This window comes from Centruroides vittatus, unplaced genomic scaffold (genome assembly GCF_030686945.1).
Source record: "Centruroides vittatus isolate TY-2023 unplaced genomic scaffold, ASM3068694v2 contig_2726, whole genome shotgun sequence".
In the NCBI taxonomy this organism is placed as follows: domain Eukaryota; kingdom Metazoa; phylum Arthropoda; class Arachnida; order Scorpiones; family Buthidae; genus Centruroides; species Centruroides vittatus.
The window spans coordinates 618,645-638,741 of record NW_027121735.1 but is presented as its reverse complement, the minus strand read 5'-3'; the positions used below and the strand labels follow the sequence as shown (position 1 = coordinate 638,741).

General features: G+C 33.1%; 2 protein-coding genes across 3 annotated transcripts in view; both read right to left on the bottom strand.

Annotated features, from left to right (window-relative positions):
* Window positions 1-1,054: 1,054 nt before the first annotated feature.
* LOC136971824 (glutathione S-transferase 3, mitochondrial-like) lies at window positions 1,055-11,389 on the bottom strand. Its single transcript, XM_067266326.1, has 6 exons — window positions 11,286-11,389; window positions 6,656-6,807; window positions 6,487-6,548; window positions 3,876-3,933; window positions 3,715-3,787; window positions 1,055-3,632 (listed from the first exon to the last, which is right to left on the bottom strand). Exons 2-6 carry the CDS (start codon window positions 6,776-6,778, stop codon window positions 3,532-3,534), a joined length of 417 nt encoding a protein of 138 aa, XP_067122427.1. The 5' UTR covers window positions 6,779-6,807; window positions 11,286-11,389; the 3' UTR covers window positions 1,055-3,531.
* Window positions 11,390-12,843: 1,454 nt separating this feature from the next.
* LOC136971822 (glutathione S-transferase 3, mitochondrial-like) overlaps window positions 12,844-20,097 on the bottom strand; it is a 36,497-nt gene continuing 29,243 nt past the window's right edge. The window contains exons 1-5 of one of the 2 annotated variants that reach the window (XM_067266325.1): window positions 15,293-15,473; window positions 13,608-13,672; window positions 13,486-13,543; window positions 13,332-13,404; window positions 12,844-13,237 (exon numbers count right to left, since the gene is read on the bottom strand). In XM_067266325.1, coding sequence (XP_067122426.1) covers window positions 13,146-13,237; window positions 13,332-13,404; window positions 13,486-13,543; window positions 13,608-13,672; window positions 15,293-15,406 — 402 coding nt within the window. In that variant the 5' untranslated portion in view covers window positions 15,407-15,473 and the 3' untranslated portion in view covers window positions 12,844-13,145. Of the gene's footprint in view, window positions 13,238-13,331; window positions 13,405-13,485; window positions 13,544-13,607; window positions 13,673-15,292; window positions 15,474-20,097 lie in introns of those variants that run through there. The other variant, XM_067266324.1, reaches the window with a different exon arrangement.

Here is a 20,097-nt window from a genome sequence, read left to right as displayed (position 1 = left end):
GAGGCTACTGGGTTGCCAGGGACGGAGCCTACGATATCTGAGTCGACCCACCGACCTGGACTTGAACTCTCAATGTAGCAGGCCGTTGCTTCTAATGCTTTAGCATCTGTCATTTGCTTTAAGTCTTTGTGAAGAGAGAACATATTCTGCCTTACAACAGCCAAAGACCTAAATTGACAGACCAAAGTTAATAGGGACTGCTCTAGTGCCTTTCTGTTGTCAATATGAAAAACAATTTTATCTTGAATATGGACAAAACTTATCTTTGTACAGAGAACTGGGAGATAATATAACTAATTTCTAATATGCATAGAATTTTATGGCCAGTTGTGAGAAATAATACTGTAATAGTTTGTGTGTTAATTAGAAATAACTTTCTACTTAATGTGCACTTGACAATCCATAAAATCTGATCAGTTTGAAAGAGGATCGTGTATATAGGAAGAAATTCCTATATATAACATGAAGAACAACATTAATATTAATGTTTAAGCATACCCGGCCAAGGCTAAGGGACTTGTCTTCTTAAGGATTCTCAATTCATTGCTGATTAATATTTTTTGTTCTGTATCTGGAACTGTATGATACTAATACGGCTAAGATAAATATGCTCAAAAATTTAATGGTAAAATGGTTGGGTAAATTCACATTTTATTACATTGCTGAGATGTCTTGAAGGACCACTGAGATCTTGTATAACATCCAGGGATAGAGTAGGTTTATTTTGCTATGTTGATTTTTGAACACAAAGTATATAGAATATTTCTTTAAGAAAAAGCAGTCTTAAAGATTTTATTTTTTGTTAGTAAACATAACATTAATTTTATAGCAATATGAATCAGTACGGGCCCAAGAAAAAATCTCTGTTTCCCCTCTTGACAGCCCTGAAATATAAATAAAAAATCCCTGACAATACAATAAAACATTTGATCTATAGATTGAAGTTTCTCCTTATATCAAGCATAATCGACTTGGATGGAATATAGCTTCTAGAGAGTATAACAGCAACATTACTTTTGGACAGATCATTATGATTGAATCTCAATCAAGAACACATTTTTATTTTGTCTTTATTTTCCTATATTTGTACTTATTTTTATGTAACAAATTCTTTAGTAGAAAGCTTTCACATAATTTATAAGGTTCTGGAAGAACAATAGAAGTTGCAGGTTCAAGTCCCACTCAGGGCTGATTCTTTTCTACCATAATCTAAATTAATTATTAAATATTAATTTAATTATAATTATTACATTTATCAAGAGATGGCACCCAACATCTACCTGTATGCCAAATTATGTGACATTTAATTATTAAATGCATTATTATAGCATAATAATAATAATATTCATAATTCAATAAATTCAGCAATTAATCCTCATTATCATAATTGGTAATGACTTTTAACATTTCGTGGTACCCCTAAAAGAAAGTTTTTTAAACTCTCTCCACCCTGTAGGCACTAAGAGGGCCTGTTTTTAGCAAGCTCATTAGGGGTTGAACAAGTCCATGTCCAGAACAAAGAAACCAGAAATGGAGGAGTGGATGGAGGCAGACCTATCCAGACAGACCACCCCTGAAAAATTCGTGGGATTTTTTTGATCCAGCCTGATTTGATCCTGAGTCCTTCGAGGGGTAGACTGCTACTTTAATCATTTAGCCATCTGGCTGTTTCTATGAGAAGGTTTATTGCATAAACTGGTTGAAAAATACTGATCTAACTGAAGCATATGAAGAATGGATGGTATAATTTTCCCTGATATGTAAAGAAAATCATCAAGATAGGTTCTGTTCTTTGTATAGATAAATTAATCACAGTATTTAGTATCTTTATAATACTTATACAGTACATAATGGTGTTCGCTATAGTAAAGTGGTGGTTCTGTTCTTTTCTACATTACTCTAAAATATTTAACCACTAAATCATTGAGCTTTTTTACAGATGGCAGAATACATTTATCACAACAAATTAACTAGTACTAATATTTTACAGCTTAGATTTCTTTAAAAAATAATATATTTAAAACAATAAATTCAGCAATTAATCCTCATTACATAATTGGTAATGGTGATTTTTCATTACATATTCTTATAATTAGTATTTTAATAGTATTTAAGGTGTATTTTAGATTTAAATAATCAGAGCCAGATTTACATATAAGGTAAACCAGATATAGCTTAGGTCTTCACATTAAGAGGGGGTCATGTTCTATTCTCAAAGACAGTTTATGCATATTTCCCATTATTATTTGGTGAAGGAGGAAGGCCCGCTTGTATGTTCTAGTGTGGACCACAACACATCTATATCTGGCTCTGATTAAGTGATTTTGAAATGTTCAAATCATTTTATATTATTTGTAAATATCACATTCTTCTTAGAGAGTTTAAACAAATAATTTCAAGTCAATGTTGATCCCTTCGTTTATTTCTTATTATTTTTGTTAACTGGTAATAGAAGGTATCTAGTTTAAAGTGACCAGATGTCTCTAATTAGGCCAGACAGTCCTGATTTTTAAACTCTTTAAAAAATGTTCTGCTTTTGGACTATTTCATAATTATATTCAAAACTAGTCGGCATCTATTGCAAGGATTGTAAGTCAAAGATGAATTGCATACAAGTTACAGTGTAAAAATTTTAATATCTAGTTTACAGGAACAGTAGCCCAATTGGAAATTTATTGGCCGCTGGTTACCTACCGGTCAGAGAGCAGTGAATGTATATCATTTATAAAAGGAAGTTGATAATTTTTTTCTAATTATCCGAGTTATAAAAATAAAGATTAAAGAAAACAAAGCTACACTTGGCGCTGTAATTAACTGTTAAATGTCGCTACTGCTGTAGGTCATTAATTTGTAAAAGAGAGCAGCGGCGTAGCGAGGGGGATGCAAGGAGGTCTACCATGCACTGGGCGCCTCTCTGCGAGTGGCGCACAAATGGTCTCCAAGACAAACTATATGTGTTTCTGGATGGAGGCACCAATAAAGTGTTGTGCCCTGGGTGCCAGTTATGTTTGCTATGCCACTGAAAGAGACAATACAAACAAGTAAAATGTTTATTGGTTGTTTGCAACATCTGTCATAGATGATGTCAGAAAGCTAGGAAACTGATAATTGTCAACCAGAATTAGTCACATGACTTATCTCATGTCACATCGAAGCACCAGTTTAACATTCCTGTTTTACACTTTAGAATCTGGTCACTTTAATCTAGCTAATACAGTTACAAATTAATAAGAAATATCACAACAAACATATTTAAAATGATTTACATAAATTGTGCCCTTAAACATTAATAATATGTGTACACTTTAAATATCATGCACACTAGAACATCAGAATTAAGAAACAACAACACAATTATAATGAGAAATTAGTGAGATAATAAGGAACAAAAAGATTAGTGAAAAGATTAATGTAAATTTCTGTGAATTTAATGAGTAAAAAAAATCATTTTAATTGAGATAAAAATGTAATTAACTAATTATAAAAAATCTTCATTTAATTGATTTAAAATATTCATTATATTTTATTCATTTACCACCATCCTAACAGGTTGAAACCAAATTTGGCACTGCTAAATAAGAGAAAAAGCAATCCGAGGTATTGAAAAGATCCCCAAAATCTGCTACTAGGATCTGGAATAAAATTTTTAAGAATATATTTTTATTTATAATTTAATTAATATTAAAAATTTAGCTAAACTTTTCAGATTCTTACTTCCTGTAGAATAGCCAATTGCGTAAACAATTCGACCGACTAAATATACAAATCCGGCAATAGCACCCAGGACCTAAAATATTAAAAATATATTTAAAATGGTGATTTTTTTTTTTATATATGTTAAGAGAATAACGTTAATACACATTACAATACTGTACCGGATATGGGAATCCTCCAAGTAGAAGTAAAACAATAAAGAATGGATAAAATTCTAAGCTACATTAAAGAAAAAGAACTTGTTAGGTAAGTCAATTTGTCATTATATTGATTTAATATCTTTAAAAATAGGTTGAAATTTTCTCTGGCACTCTTGTATGAACTATTTACAAATAACTTTAAAGTACATTTATAAGACTTAACTGTGTAGGACTTATCATTTTTATTTATTTATATTTCTCCTATTGAAATTTTTGACTGCACATTTTTCCACTCCTTTTGTTTTTCTGCTTGAGTAGTCTCGTTGCTGCCTCATCCATCGAACTGGTCCCGAAAACAATTATCAAATCAACTCTTTAAAACAATAATCAACTAAACCCTGTACACTGTAGCCTATGCTTTGTCCATTCTTAGCAAATATCAGATGTTTACTACATCCTAAGATTATATAAAGTTGATTTAATTTGCACAGTACTTATAAAATACATAAAATTTTTACTTCATATGAATATTGAATATCTGTGGATTTATTCTGATAAAATTCTGAAGTTTAGAACATAAAACAGAAGTTGTGGAGCTGTATTTTAAAATCGGCTCTATATAGTTCAAACACAGTGTGTATTAAAAACAGAATTACAAAGAGAAGAGTCTCCAAGCAAAGCTATAATCCTGCAATATGTCAATAGGTTCTGTATAGAGAGAATGCTAAAATCTAAACTGCATCTTACTTAAAATCTCAACATCTAATAATACAGTTAAACGGTGTCCAGTAAACCGAAGTTTTTTAACATTAATGACTATGTAAGTCAGCCAGGACCACAGAAAATTAACTACTTAACCGACGGTGTCAAGTTATGCAGACTCGACTGTATATATATTCTGAATACTTATATAAAAAAATGCCAACTTAAATGTTAGGATAAAGTTTTAATATCATAGCTACCCAGTGGAGAGCAAGAGCATCGTGGACCCAGTTCAAAATATTATTTATAGAACACAATAAAGCCTATATAATTCTGTGAAGTTAATTTACATGCACAGGATTCATGGTAAAGTCATTATACACATTATCTTGATGGTGAAGGATTGGTAAGACGGCCTTTCTCAAGTAATAAAAGCTTTTGGCATTACTTTAGTTTAATTAAAAAGAAAAATAGGCACTTGTGTGCCTATTTTTGTTTCAATATTAAATAAACTTTCAACATTGCATAAATGTCATCCTCAAGAAAAACAGAACATGTCAATTTCTCTATATCTACTGTGGATTTGGCTCATAATCGGGCAGCGGAATGGTGAGGGATGGGGTCTAACATATTCAGGACCACCCAGAGAAAATTCCTGAGGAATTATTCATCCAAAATTTGACCCCAGATCACCCAGAGTGGTAAAGTGATGCCTTAACCATCCAGTCTTAATAGATAAATGTTTTAGTGGACGTTGAAGTTTTCTTTTTCATGCAGAATGTAAAAGTATAGTTTATTTTATACAGTTTTAGAGATTGTTCCAACATGATAATGTACCAAGTATTATCTATTCACAGATTTATTGATGATATTTTAAATCTGTGAATGCACAATACACTGTAAAAACTTTTCAATAAATCAAAATTGCTTTATATACCAAACATTTAAAACATCTAAATTACTGTACTAAGACATGTTTATTGTCTTAGAAATTTAGTGTTGTCTAATCAATTCAGTTTTTGTTGTAATACTTGTCATGTGATAACCCAAGTGATTTTTTTTGTTAATAATTACAAGTTTGATTCTCATCTGGTGCTAATTAGGCAAATAACACATATTGAGGGGTCATATAATAGAAATTCACATATAAAATCATCTGGAGAATGGTCTCACTGAATAATTTTGCTAAGTGGGCTGTTTTTGTTGCAAGTTACGTAACTCAAGACTAGGTACTCTGGAGTTTAATGTTGAATTGATATGTATTTTATACATTGAGAGATTTCTAAATTAAACATTATTTGTAAAGCAATGTGTTGTTCAAAGCTGGAGCTTATCTTAACAACAATCAATCTCAAATCTTTATGTCATGTTTCTTTATTTTATCAAGAAATTTGTTTTGTTCGGCTTCCATGTGTAGTATCAATTGTATATTTTAAAACAACTTTAATAAATAAAAGCCTACATAGTTTTTTCTAAATTCTTTCAAATCCTGCTATGATTGATAGCAAATAATGTTACCGAATTAATCAATGCATCTAACAGTATATGAAGCTGAAGAAACAACCCTTTATCCACCAGACTGTTACCAATATGTGTTTTAAACAGCAGAAACAAGAAGTCTATCACTGCCTGTCAATATCTTCTTTTGCATCAACCACTGCAACCTCTTACTCATTTACTGTATCCAACCTTTTTTCTTAACTGACACTGATTAACAAGTCATTTTCATCTGTCTGTGTTTGAAAATGCACTTGTTAAACAGGCTGAAAATTTTAGCATTCCTTCAATCCACTGTTAAAAGGTGCATTGATTGATTCAGCTGATTAACTACAGAGGGTAGTTTATTCTTAACAAGGATAAACTAACCACCGTAGTCTGAAATAACACAAAATTTATTTATCATAGAAACATGCTATGCACCAGTACTTACTAATTTTGGTGTGATCTTTGTATGCAGTTAAATACCACAGAATCACCATACATTTTGGGATACTATAAAATATATTACATAATAAAAAGTAAATTAGATTTATTTACATTAAGTACTATTCATACATTTTAAAAGTTATAAACAGCTCAACTTTTGAACAAATACTTACAAAAACGCCATACTTTTTGCGAGCCTTACCGACTCTAAATGATAACCACATGTTGACGCAATAAGAGAGTATGACTATGAGAATAATGTAGCCATATTCTTGAGGTACTTCTATTTTCACCATTTTCAATCTTTTTCTGTCCCTTTGTTAAACTGAAAAGTAAAAGTGATACTGTTAGTACATTTTACATAAATATTTAATATTCTTTAAGTAAAAATGTAAGTACTGTAGAGCATCGATTATCTGAATACCGATTTGTCGAGAGCATTCCAGTCAGCAAATTCAAATTTCCATTAGTGCTGTGGCACTGCAGCATTTTTCCCTCCCTGCCAACTTAAACTGTAGGCGTACTTTAATGTACTACTTTATAATAAGGTATGTATTTGTAAGACGTATGATACAAAATATATACAGTACAGTTTTGTGTTTAATATATTTTTTTGTAAATCAGTTATCCGAAAAATCTCTTATCCGAACAATCCCACTCCCGAATTGTTTCAGATAATCGATGCTCTACTGTATATACATTTCCACAATTTTAAGTCATATTATTACAGTGTCAATTTATTGAAAGTCAAGTCTCATCTGTTTTTTAAACTCTTACCACCCTATGGGTGCTAAGAGGGCTTTTTAGCAAGCCTATTATGGGTTTTGGCAGGCCCAGAATGGAGTGACTGGTGGTGGGAAAGGAACTCAACATATCTGGATGGGCTACCTCTTAAAAATTCCTGGAGTTTTTCAACCCATCCAAATTCAATCCTGGGTCCTCCAGAGTGGTGGACCCAGGATTGAATTCTAACTGCTCAACCATCTAGCCATGTTTAGAGCTCCATGTGACCAGCCCATTGATAAGGTTCGAATCTGCAACGAATTACCAGTGTTTAGTGGTTTTATCTATTTCGCCACTGATGAGCTATCTATTGTGAAAACAGCTAATTGCTGGATGGAATAATAGTAAAGTAGATGAAATCACTAGTTGGTCCTGGTTTGTGCCTTACCAACAGAATTGCTATGTGATGTTCCAGGTTTACTTCATGTTTCTAACATTTAAATAGGGACACATAGAAAGTCCTCCCAGAAGGCATTCCCTTGACAGATTGTGCACATGTTGCATTACTTTATCTCATCAACCTAATCTAGTCTAGATTTGGATTCATCTCCAAAAGAAAATTTTGATTTGACTTGGATATGTCAGATGCCCATGGGCGTAGCCAGGAAGGGTCATGGGTGGGCATGGCCTCCCCAGTTAACCTAGTGCCCCTCCCCAGAAAATTACAGCGTGACTCTCCTCAGTTAACCTGGTGCCCCTCCCCAGAAAATTACAGCCTCTACTAGACCCCCCATAACAAAACCCTGGCTACGCCAATGCAGATGCTGTCTCCTATCACCTAATGTCACTGTAGATTCAGTCAAAGCCAGACTAATAAAACATTATGCTTTGAAAACATTACCTTAATAAAATATATATGCATATACTGTAAATCAATATATGTTTTGTAATATTCTATTCTTGATTTATAAACAACTATTATTACAAAGACAAACTGTATATAAAATAACATTAAACATTATATTTATTGTATTTCAATTGAGGAAAAGTTACCAAGTTAATGTAGAATTACAGCTATTAATAAAAATATATTTATTAACAGTTGTAAATGTCTGCACACAAAGCTAGAACTAATTTAAAATCGTAATCACAAAAAATCTTTCACACGTTGTTTCTAGCAAACAAATTAGTGAGCACAAACGTTTTCGGCCGTTTTAAAAGGCCTTCTTCAGGTGCACTGAGGACGGATGGAAAGTCAGATAGCAAATCCGACTTTCCATCTGTCCTCAGTGCACCTGAAGAAGGCCTTTTAAAACGGCCGAAAACGTTTGTGCTCACTAATTTGTTTGCTAGAAACAACGTGTGAAAGGTTTTTTGTGATTACGGTTGTAAATGTATATAAAAGGTATATTTATTAGATTTTTTTTCACTGTTTTCATCCTGTGGACACTCAGATTTAATGTCTCTGTTTCCAGAGCAGACTGACACTCTACAACCCTGGCAAATGTCAAGCAAGATTAACACTTTAAACTGTTCAAAATGGTGGAGAATGTTGTTTCCAGAAACAAATATCAAGGAAAAGTAGACAAAAATCTCATTTACAAGTGGCATATTCAGGATTTTGAAAATATGGATGCTGTTCAAGGCCAATTTGGGAATACCAAGGTGTGTACTGTTTGTCATTTATGGATAATGCTACTCAGTTATCTTAAAGTTACGTTAGTTATCTAATCAACGTGTATTACTATTTAAGTAAAAAATATAAAAAGGAAATATAAACGGAAACAGAGTAATTCTTGTTAAACGTTGTTTTTATATATTTATTTATACAATTAAGTGTATTACTATATTTATTTTATTTTAACGAAAACGATTGCTTTGGTAGCAATGGGTTGCTAAGCATCATAAGCATTCCTTGCATATGCCAATCATTTACATTATTTGCATGATGGGAGAAATGATAAGAGAGGAAAACATAATACATAGCTGTTTAATAACTTACTGCAAATATAAAGTAAGCTTTAAAACTGATGTTACTGGTAAAAACAAACACTAAAGATTTTTAATTTACTCAATACATTCTACACTTTTGTATTCATCTTCAAAAAAATAAATAAATGACCTTTATCATTTTCGATTTTTTAATGTTGTAACATTGAAAAATTGAAAATGATAAAGATCAATTTAAGGTCAAGGTCATTGCTGTTCTATTCCTAAATAATCAAAACCTTTTAACTGAACTTTGGTAAATATTGATAGTATACCTTATCATTTTAATATACACAGGTTTATTCTCTGTATCTTAATTAATTAAAAATCTATGTTAGGGACTATCCAGGCATTACACCAAAAAATGGGTCATTTCTTACCTCTCCCTTCTTCCCTGTCATCAAGCATCATCAATGTTTAGCCTCCTCCCCTAGGTTATTGATGATGTAATATACAAACATCCTCTTACTAATTTACTATCTTAAAATTAAAAATTTAATCCTTTTACATGCTAATTATGTTTAATTTTATGTTTACAGTTCACTATACTCGCAATAAATTGAATGCAGGCTCCCAATTTAACTAAACAAGCAGCATAGAAATGCACCTGTTGCATTATTCAATAAACAGGTTGCAGAGATAATTATCAAGTAATTTTTTCCTGTTGAGTCAATTGGCTATTCTTTCAAAAAAATTATTAAATTTTTTATAAATTTCTAAACAACATAACTGAATACTGGTAAAAACAAATACTATGTTTTATAGCTTATTATATCTAAATATAATAAGCTATAAAACTTATAAAACTGTCTTAAAAGTTGAAAATAATGGTAAAATTGCAGCTCCAAATGAGTCAGTTGGGACCTTATCAGAGCTGCAGACCATGCCCATAAGAGTAAGAAAAGTCAAAGGAACTGACGGTCTGTATGTGACCCTGTGCAAGATATAGCAGTGTAGTACATACATTAGTATATAGCATATATTATATACAGTATAGTATATAGTGTTTATAGTATACCCTGGAAGTAGTCAGTGTTATGGTGTTTCTCAAGCTTTATCCATCTCTAGTAAAGTGGAAAATAGTTTAATTTTGGAAATGTTTTGAGAATGGATTCGCTGTTTACACCAACATGACATGGGTGATCAGCCAAGGGAAGATGCTTCCTGAGGGACTTTCAATGGGAAATATGGCCCTACTTAGGTGTTATGAATGTGAAGAAAACCTAAAAAACACCACACAGTCTGTCCATTAGTGAGATGCAAACCTACAACTGACTATCGGCATCCACTTTGCCAGGGCCGGACAGTAGATTTTCTCAGTACGATGCAAGTCTTCGAAATGCCGCCCCTTAAATGTTGCTTATGCCGCTCCCTTATGGCGCAGCTCGCCTTTCCGTATCACGGCACGGCCCTGCACTCGGCCACTGGTGGATCACCATTTTGAGAAATAGTTCCAGACAGGCCGATTTCAGACGGCTTTATCTCACGAAACGTAACACATAGACCGTCAGTTCCGTAGACTTTATTTTACTCCTACAGGCACGGTCTACAGCTCCGATAAGGTCCCAGCTGCCTCGTTCAAGGCTGCAATTTTAACAAAATGATAAAAAAATCTGTGACTATCTTTTTCCAATAACAACTAGGATTTTTATTTAACAATTTAGCTGCCTAAGTGCATAAAAATCTAGGATAAAGGAAGCATTACTCAATATTTACAGCACATGTACATGTACAGTACATGCATTTTAATATTGTATAACGATTATTGTGAAAAATATCCACGAAAAATTGAGATCAGAAGGTCAGACTTGTTACATCGTTTATGTTAATTATTTTCCTCGTCTTTTCTGAAGATTTTGATAGTAAAAAAATGAATTTTTAGAGGTTTTAAGTTGAATTTTCGCGTTAAAATTAAATAAATCTAGTGCACTTTTTGAAATAAAGAAGCAGGAAATGCTGCACTCATTATTAATCAATTTCAAAACGAAGGAAATGGATGCGATTTCTTATTGATTTAAACTTTTAACTAATTATACGTTTGAGGAAGTTTAAAATGTTTAAAAATTCGTTTAATTTTAGAACGTTACTTACCAGGAAAATAGATCAGTCGTTAAGATTAAGTAGCACTCCCCTAGCACGATCACGTGGTCGATAGAGGATTTTTAAAAATGGCCATGCCCGTTTTTACGATATTCGTGTCGATAGATGGCAGCATGAGTAATTTAATATTTAAAAGTTCATATGTATATAAATTTTTATTTTAATTAAATTTTTTTATATTTATAGATAATTTATTTAAACTTAAAACGAAAATTCAAAAATATAATTTATAAAGTTTTATTATAATTATATATTCCACTTGTAGAGTAATAAAGTGTGGGCATGGATGGATTTATTCATAGTTTAGTGTGAAAAATTAAGCCAAAAGTAAAGGGCACTTTTATTAGTGTTTAAGTGGGTAAATATATTTAAAAAAAAACACAATAAAATAAAAAATTTTTAAAGTGAAAAACAATTTTTATTAATAAATAAGCTGAAACTTAAAAAAATCTCACATTTTAGTAGTAAAATGTGAATAAAATAATGGTTTTTTATTGACATTTTACTAGTTTATTGCATAAATTAATGCAAAAAATTACATATTTTGAAAAAAAACAGCTTTTTTTTATTATAAAACTCAGTCTTTTACAAGCAAAAATGTCCTTAAGTGCCAAAAGCTAAGGAGGAAACTTTCATTTTGTATATAAGATTTAAAGGAAAAGTTAATTTTAAAAATAATTTATTCGAAAATTACGATAACAGGAAGCTGAAAATGGAAATTATCGGGAAAAATTGGAAATTTCGTAATTTTTTGGAATTTTTTAAATATTTTAATATACAACTTCCGATAAGAATTGATAAAGTATAGGGAAAAAAACAGAAGAGAATTTCCAATGTCCTCGATTATATATTCGTTCTAAGCTAATTTTATTTTTTATATTATAAATTTAACTGATTTTTCTTATTTAATTTCTCCCACTTGTTCTTTGATTTATTCTGCAATCTTTCAATGTAATTTCTTCAATTTGTTCTTCGAGTTTTTCATTTAATTGCTTGATTTTGTTAATGTTTGCATTTAGTTTCTCCATTTTTTAATTTTTATTTTCGTATATAATTCCTTTAACTTCTGTTAATTTTTTTGTTTAACCCTATAATTAATTTTAAGTAGTTCTTAATTTTTACGTCTGATTCCTTCAATTCCTTTCTTTTTTTTATTTTCCCCGTTTAATTCTTTCGATTTTTCTTGATTTTTTCCTTTAATTCCCTCCATTTACTCCTTAGTGCAATTCCTTTAATTTTTCATTTAAATCCTTCCATTTTAGTCCTTAAGTTTTTGCATCCAATTCCTTCAAGTTTCTTGATTTTTCTATTAATTCCTTCAATTACTTGATTTTTTTCTATTAATTCCTTTCATTTAGTTCTTAATTTTTACACTTAATTCCTATGATTTCTTCTATCATTTTTCCTTTAGTCTTTAATTTTCTTGCACTTAATTCCTTCCATTTTATCAATTTTTATTTTTATTAAATATTTTAAAATATTTACTTAATTTATTTTTAAAAAAAAGACATAAGATATTTCTGAGCTTTTGAACATTTTCTTTAATTACCTTCAAATTTATTAGGTTAATAACCGGTTTTTATTCGATTAAATCTTGAATTTAACGAGTGAGCCACGTTCGATACTAACGATATACGAGTTTTACCTTGTTATAACCATGATATAAAACTTTGAGGCATCGATATATAACAGATATGACCAACTTAACCTACTTAAAACTTGATTGGAAGATAAGAAAATGGGGTCAGCTTAATTAATTCACAATATACATACAATATTTTGATAATCGTATTAAAATTTATACGTAAAAAAATCTAAAAAATTAAGTACAAGCGAGTAGAAATTCCTCCTTTACAGAAGTTCGTTGCCAATTAAGTAAGTGTGATATATCAGACCTGCCAGTCCTAAATATTGAAAGGAGCCAAAAAGTCTCTTCCACGGTTCTAAGAAAAATTTAATAATAAAATCCATATTATAATTAGCCAAACGTTCCATATTATACTTCTAAAAATGCCTTCTCCTTTACTAGAAACTTACCTCCAGTTGAATAACCTATTGCATAAACCACTCTTCCTGAAAGCCATATTGCTCCATACTTTGCACTTGCAATCTAATTATATAAGTTTATATAAATTCATATTTTTAAATACCTTTATGATAATAAATTATATTTAAATTATAAATTACTTACGGGATCCGATAATCCGGCCAATAGGAGTAGGGATAGGAAGGAAGGATAATTTTCCACACTGCAAATATATTTCATCACCATACGTTGCGTTATTATGGAAATTATAATAAAATATAACTTACAAATTTAAGTGAGATCGTTGCATACAGTTAAATACATTATTTGTTTCGCTGTACATCGCAGGATACTGTAAAATAAATAAGAATGAAATGTTATTTTTTTTCCTTTATATTCTTTAATGTTATCCTATGGACAAAAAGGACAATTGTCTGGGGCCCAAATCAATATTTTATAAGAAAATATTTCCCCGAAGAAAAATGCCTGAAGTCAGCACTAAGTGGGCCCTCTAATTCGAATTTGCCTGGGCCTTATGAAGCTCTAACGCGCCATTGCACTGTTGTATGCTTTATGCAGCGAAGTAATTGAAAACTAAAGGAGCTTCAAGAGCAAAGTTCACTCTTAAAGTTTCTTGGAGTGTTCTTGATGGAGACTCGTCTCCTTAAAGCCTCCCATGCACGCTCTGAGATTCGGATCAGATCTTGATGTTTCATACGAAGAATATATTTACCGTCAAAAAAGTCATTGATGAGTGCACTCGTGATGGTATAATGCAAAGCAATACATGGACAAGATACCAAGAGGAGAGAGATCTTTCCGCGTTATGGGCATTAAGAGGGCTTTTTTTAGCCAACTTGTTATTGGTTCGGCCAGGTCCTTATTGAGCGACCGGGAGGTGCGAGAGTGCGACCCGATATAATCGGACGGACCACACCCCAAATATTCTTAGGGTTTTTTCGACCCGTCCATATTCGATCTTAAGTCCCTCGTAGCGTAGTCAGCCACCTTAACAAAGCCAGTGGCTGATCAAGCACTCGGAGGGCCTCCAGTGCAACCTAGCTTTCAGGCCCTTCGTTCTAAATACCAAGTAATGCCATCAAATAAATTTATTACTTAATTAAAAAAAATACTGATCGGTCAATCGTTTCCTTAATAATAAATCTCTAAATGTCTAGATGAAGATAGTAGCTTTGCCTGAGGTTCGCCTGTCTTTTTGAAGCTGCTAACTTTCGGAAGCCCTGTCAAACGGAGGTTCCAAGCGTGCGCTTCTTGAGCCCGTGTGATAATCCGTCACTAAATGCAGCCCTATATGGCTGCAATCGTCAAAGAAAACGAAAAGTATGAGATTAGATAAGAATGAAAATGAGATCCGCACCCACAACACTCATGTGGGGTTTCAAAAACCTCCTCTCTACCTTCTTTCAATAACGGCACACCTTGTAAAAGCACGAAGCTCGGTGAGACCATTAAGCATAATGACATCCCCATACCATGGTACTTCCACCTCCAAATTCTTTTTCCACGATGTTCTCGGGATTGGATCCCTCTCACTTTCTCCAGATTCTAATCCGATGAGAACCATACTGTGGATTGTACTTGGGCTTCTATCCATGAATTGAGCGATTATGCTTATTTTATGAACATAAGTATATTTTCATATTTCTAAATATCTTTCAGATCTTCAAACACCTCATTTTATACATCTTTAACGCTCTTCAACGCCTTAATACTCGATTCTATATATCCTCAAATGTCATCCATAAACATATATTAAGATATTTGTTGATGGTTGCTGTATTTATGAATCGTAATTCAAGAAACCTGTTTGCTCTCTAATGTATTTAATTTATAGATTGTATCATAGAAAAAATCGTAATAAAAAATATAAAATGAGCATTCTACAAAATTACATTATGTAAAATATGTAAAATAATACATATAAATAATTCATAAGAATTAATGAGTCTACCTGAATGTTATATCTAAATCGAGCAATTGAAACTCTTTCAGCAAGCCAAAGATTTACTAGAAACGAAGCCAAAACAACGAAGATCACGTAACCATAATATTGAGGAACCTCCATATTTGGATCCACTCCTTCTGTAAGCTGGATTACCACAGTATTCTGGTGACTTTAACTAATTTTTAGTGGTATTGATGTAAGGAAACTTTTCCCTGTCAATATTATTACACATAAAGGAAGATTTATAACACTGAAAAATGACCTGACAAACTTCTTTAAACACGCACTTGGGCAATTATTTAATGAAAAATGTTCAAGAATATGTTTCGTAAAAAGAGGCGGCGTAAGGGGTGGGCGACGTGGGCCATTGCCTACGGCCTCGTCGTCCGAGGGGCCTCACGCCTCGAAGGTTTATGCATTACTTAAAAACCGTGAACGCAAAGAAAAAATTTTACTCGTCATAAAACGATAAATATATTGACATACCAAATTTGTTTTTATTTAGTCTAGCAACATTTGCTGGCGTTACATTGCTATCCCCGCCAGCCAGAGCTGGTGATTTCCCATTCTTTGTTTACGTTACTTTAACGCTGGATTCGAAAAATCCTTGTCCGATGCTCGTCAATTTACTAAGAATTGCAGTTATGAGACTTTAAAAATGAAAGGATAACCAAAAAGAAAAGGATGTTCGATTATGAAGGCAGCGATCAACTCTATACAGTCTCCCAAAAGCCGGTATGAAACAGATTTTTTTAACACCATGATTGATTCTATAGTAAACAATATGGATTCGAGATTTATGTCTTTAAATCAACATTTTGAAAATTTGGTTTACTCTATGATCTAAGCAAGTTAAAAAAAATATTCCAAAAGAGCAAATATTAAAAAACTGTCAAAATTTACACTCAGCCTTGCGAGTAGGTGAGAGCAGTGACTTCCAACCTTGCAAATTATATGAGGAATTACAAACAATGATCCCAAATTTACCCAACTTCATTAAAGATGTGAAACAGCTTCTCCAATACATAACAGTTAATAACTTGAAAGAAATTTACTTAAATATTTACATTGTAGTTCGAATTTTGTTAACAATACCGGTAAGTACTGCCTACGCTGAAAGGAGCTTTTCAAAATTAAAACCAATAAAAAATTACTTAAGAAATACGATGGGTCAGGAACAGTGGCGTAGCTAGCATGGGTGACACCCGGTGCGGATATCTTGGTGTCACCCTTTTTAACTCTTTTATAAAACAATGTTGAATTGTAATATCTTCGCACTCGAGCAACTTGAACGCTATATTGAATATGCGATGTCGCGACGTATGAGTTTAGATTTATAGAATAAATCAGTAAGATTTTCAGCTTGTGCGAGCTCTCGTGGCGTCTCCTCATAGCGAAGAAACTGTCATGGGAGGCGAGCCGTTGACTTTTTATTTTTTTTTAGGTACAGGCCTACTGGGTGTCACCCGGGGCGGGCCGCCCCCACCGTCCCCCTCTAGCTGCGCCTATGGACAGGAAAGACTTTCAGCTTTGGCAGTTTTATCTATTGAAGCATAGGCCTATATGGCAGACATGGGCAAATGCGTCTCTTTTTGAGGTACAGTACATGCGGCTCTTGTTGAAAGTGTTAATTTCTGTTTTTTATTATTATTTTTACAATTTTATTTTTATAATTTTATGAAAATATGTTTATTAAAAAAATTCAATATTTCTTTTATATTATATTTATATTATATAATAAAATCGCGCGCCTTACCATACTATCCGCCACGACAGTACAGAACTGCGGTTCTCATGCATTTTGCAAAGCCTACATTTCGGCTCCCACTGAACTCTTGCTTGCCCACCCCTGATATATGGCATCTAAGCTCAATTACCAAACAATTATTAGAGTTTAGTAAGGCTAAAAGCAGGAAATTTCTGTTTCTTTAATTTTTCTTTTTTTTTTAATTTTCTTTAATGTTAGTCAAAGAATATAGTTTATGAATTAAAATCTGACAGTTTCAACTGCTTTTTATTTTATAAAATCCGTCTTCTTGCACCACCAGAGGGCCTCGCGAGATGTACTTTGCCCACATCAAATTTAGGTCATGCCCTGCCACTGTTCGTAACCTTCAATTTCTTGTATAAAGATCAAAAATTGATTTTAAAAACCATTGATTTAAAACCATTCGAAGTTTATCAGAAGATACCAATTATTTCCTGTGTAGTAAGGCGAGAGAGATAAACAATGCCAAGCTCGGCTCTGTTACAGGAAGTGGGCCTTACTCGGTAGCGTAAACAGGGAGGGGCCCTGGCTACTCGGTAGCTCTCGCAGACTATAAAAAAAGGCACCATACATTATGCAAGCTTCAAACTAGGAATAAACGTCGGATCAACCAGCGCTCTCACAATATGGCAGCGGTTGAAATTGGGACTAACTTGGTCTAGAAAGTAAGGAACATTCCCTGTTTTCAAGGTCAAGTTTTGGTCAACATGCGATGAAGCTGAGGTGGACAATAGACAATTATCGTTTTATATTTACAGCAGTGGCGTGCCGTGACATTTGATGATAGGGAAGCTGTGTTTCTGTAAGAAGCCGACTTCCAGGGGCAATCAGTTAATTGCGCGTCAGTAATAATCTAGGGTCCATTCGTACATAGGTGGTGGCTGTAGAGACAAAGATGACAAGTATCTGACAAAAACCGTTTATTTTAACATAAAATAAACATACACTATGTACAAAATAGTTTGCTTTAGGACAGTCAGCCGTTCGGACGTCCTGACGTCGATGTGGTTCTTTGATGGTCGATCGAAGGTGGCTCCGGGACAGTGGCGTTGACGAGTCCGTAAGGCACGGGGAGACTTTGTCCGTTGGAGTCGGGGACACGGTCTAAGTCCGAAGTGGCACAGGTTACAGGTTGGCACAATAGACGAGAAATTTTTTTTTTTTTTTTTTTTGCGCGTTGACACACGGGTTTTGGTTATTCGGAACGTTAACCGAGTGCCAGGTGTCCTCGATTGTCGGAGATTATATCAATCTCCGTTCTTTCTTTCATCCATTTTGATTGGTCGTTCTCCCTCAATCACGCTTCCCTAGTGGTGGATCCATCGTTACTAAACGTAACGAGACTCTTACCTGGAGAGTGAGAAAAGTCAAAATCGAAGATAAATTCGATCTTCCGCGATCATAGAACGATTCCTTCCGCGATTTATGGTTTCTGCCTGGCAGTTTGATATAAACAATGGGTGTCCGACTACAAGCGACTTTTACTTATGTTTTTTTAAACTAATAAATTTTTCTCTAAATTAACCGTTTTTTCCGCGTCTTTCGTGACGGGTCAGACCTGTTCGGTACATGACATTTCCATAAAAGTTTTAAACAAATACTGGAAATGACAAAAATAAACAATTTATGTATTTTAGTTGTAAAATACAAATAATACATAGGCCTACATAATACAAATTGATACGATACAAACAATGATAGAAAAACTTTTTAAAATTTTTTATAAACTAACTTTATTCGGCGATTTTTTCCGCAAAGTCGTTAATTACTTTATCATAAAAGTCGCTGGTCGTCGACTCCATCAACGCATTTGAAAGCTCTCTTTCTATCGAAAGCGACGCTAGCGACGACAATTTTTCCCTCTGACCGAGTGTTCCTGGCCAATGTATGAATTTGCTTCGTGGTCGAAAAACTGCGCTCAGCAGACCCACCGGTAAATGGTACCGTAAATATTAATGATATTAAATTATATAATTCTTTTAGTACGTCTTTGTTCGGATCGACATTAATTATATGTTTTATGTTTAAGAGTTACTTGTCGATATAGTCCGGACACGAATATAAATACTGCGATTCGCTACGTAATTTAGATAAATCAAAAAATTTCCCATAAAATTTACTTAATTTAAAGAATTAAAATACGCTCGGAAAAATTGTTAATAATTTTAATATTATGAAAAACATCTAAAAGTGATAAAAATTCTAAAGATTTTGTCTGAAAATCTGTCAATATAATTATAATTTTCTTTTACTTATACTGTAATTAAATATAACTTTGCAATAAAACGTGCATAATGTACAAATGTACAAAATGTACATAAAAATAACATTGAATACTCTTTATTTTTTAAATCTTAAACAATTCACTTAGTCAGATAGCTCCCTACCAAGTGGCTAAGGGATAGAATCGTTGGAAGCGTTACACGTGTGTAGTTTCCACCAGCTAAACCGGCTGAGGTTGGTGCTCTGTAAAGCGCATGCGCCAATGCCCTCTGGCCGCTTTACACCATTCAGTTATCCTCGCCTTGAAAGCTGTCTTGGAAGCGCTTCCATTCCGCCACTGACATTCGAATATACAATAGCAATCTTATCGTTTTTTTCACATATAGTATAAAATTTTTTAATAAGATACATAATGCAGTTATAATAAAATATTAATTTTAATTAATTCAAAGTACGTTAAAATATGAAAATTTATATTTTAGAAAATACAAGGGAAGGTCATTGGAAGGTGGATGCGGCGCTTCCACCGCTTCCAATGACGGCACGCCACTGATTTACAGAATAGGCTAGAAGTCATGAATTTTCTGTTGTTTGTTGATAATGGAATTTGGGACTCCCTTGGGGATTAGAAGAAGGGTAACACAGACGAAAAGAGGGAGCACGTGCCCCAATATGCGGTGGCCCTTGGCCCCATCAAATAAGTTTAGGGACAAAGTTTGCAAGATTTTTCATTGTCAGGGCTAGTAGCACGCATCCACAATGGTACGGAGGCGAATGCACGCTCGCACGTTCTAACTCGGGCCCCTTTCAGTATCGGTTC

Coding starts and splice junctions, on each gene's coding strand:
- LOC136971824 (XM_067266326.1), bottom strand. CDS start 6,778: ATGGTGAAAATAGAAGTACCTCAAGAATATGGCTACATTATTCTCATA. Junction 6,549..6,655: donor GCAAAAAGTATGGCGTTTTT/GTAAGTATTTGT, acceptor TATATTTTATAG/TATCCCAAAATGTATGGTGA. Junction 3,788..3,875: donor TTGGAGGATTCCCATATCCG/GTACAGTATTGT, acceptor TTAATATTTTAG/GTCCTGGGTGCTATTGCCGG.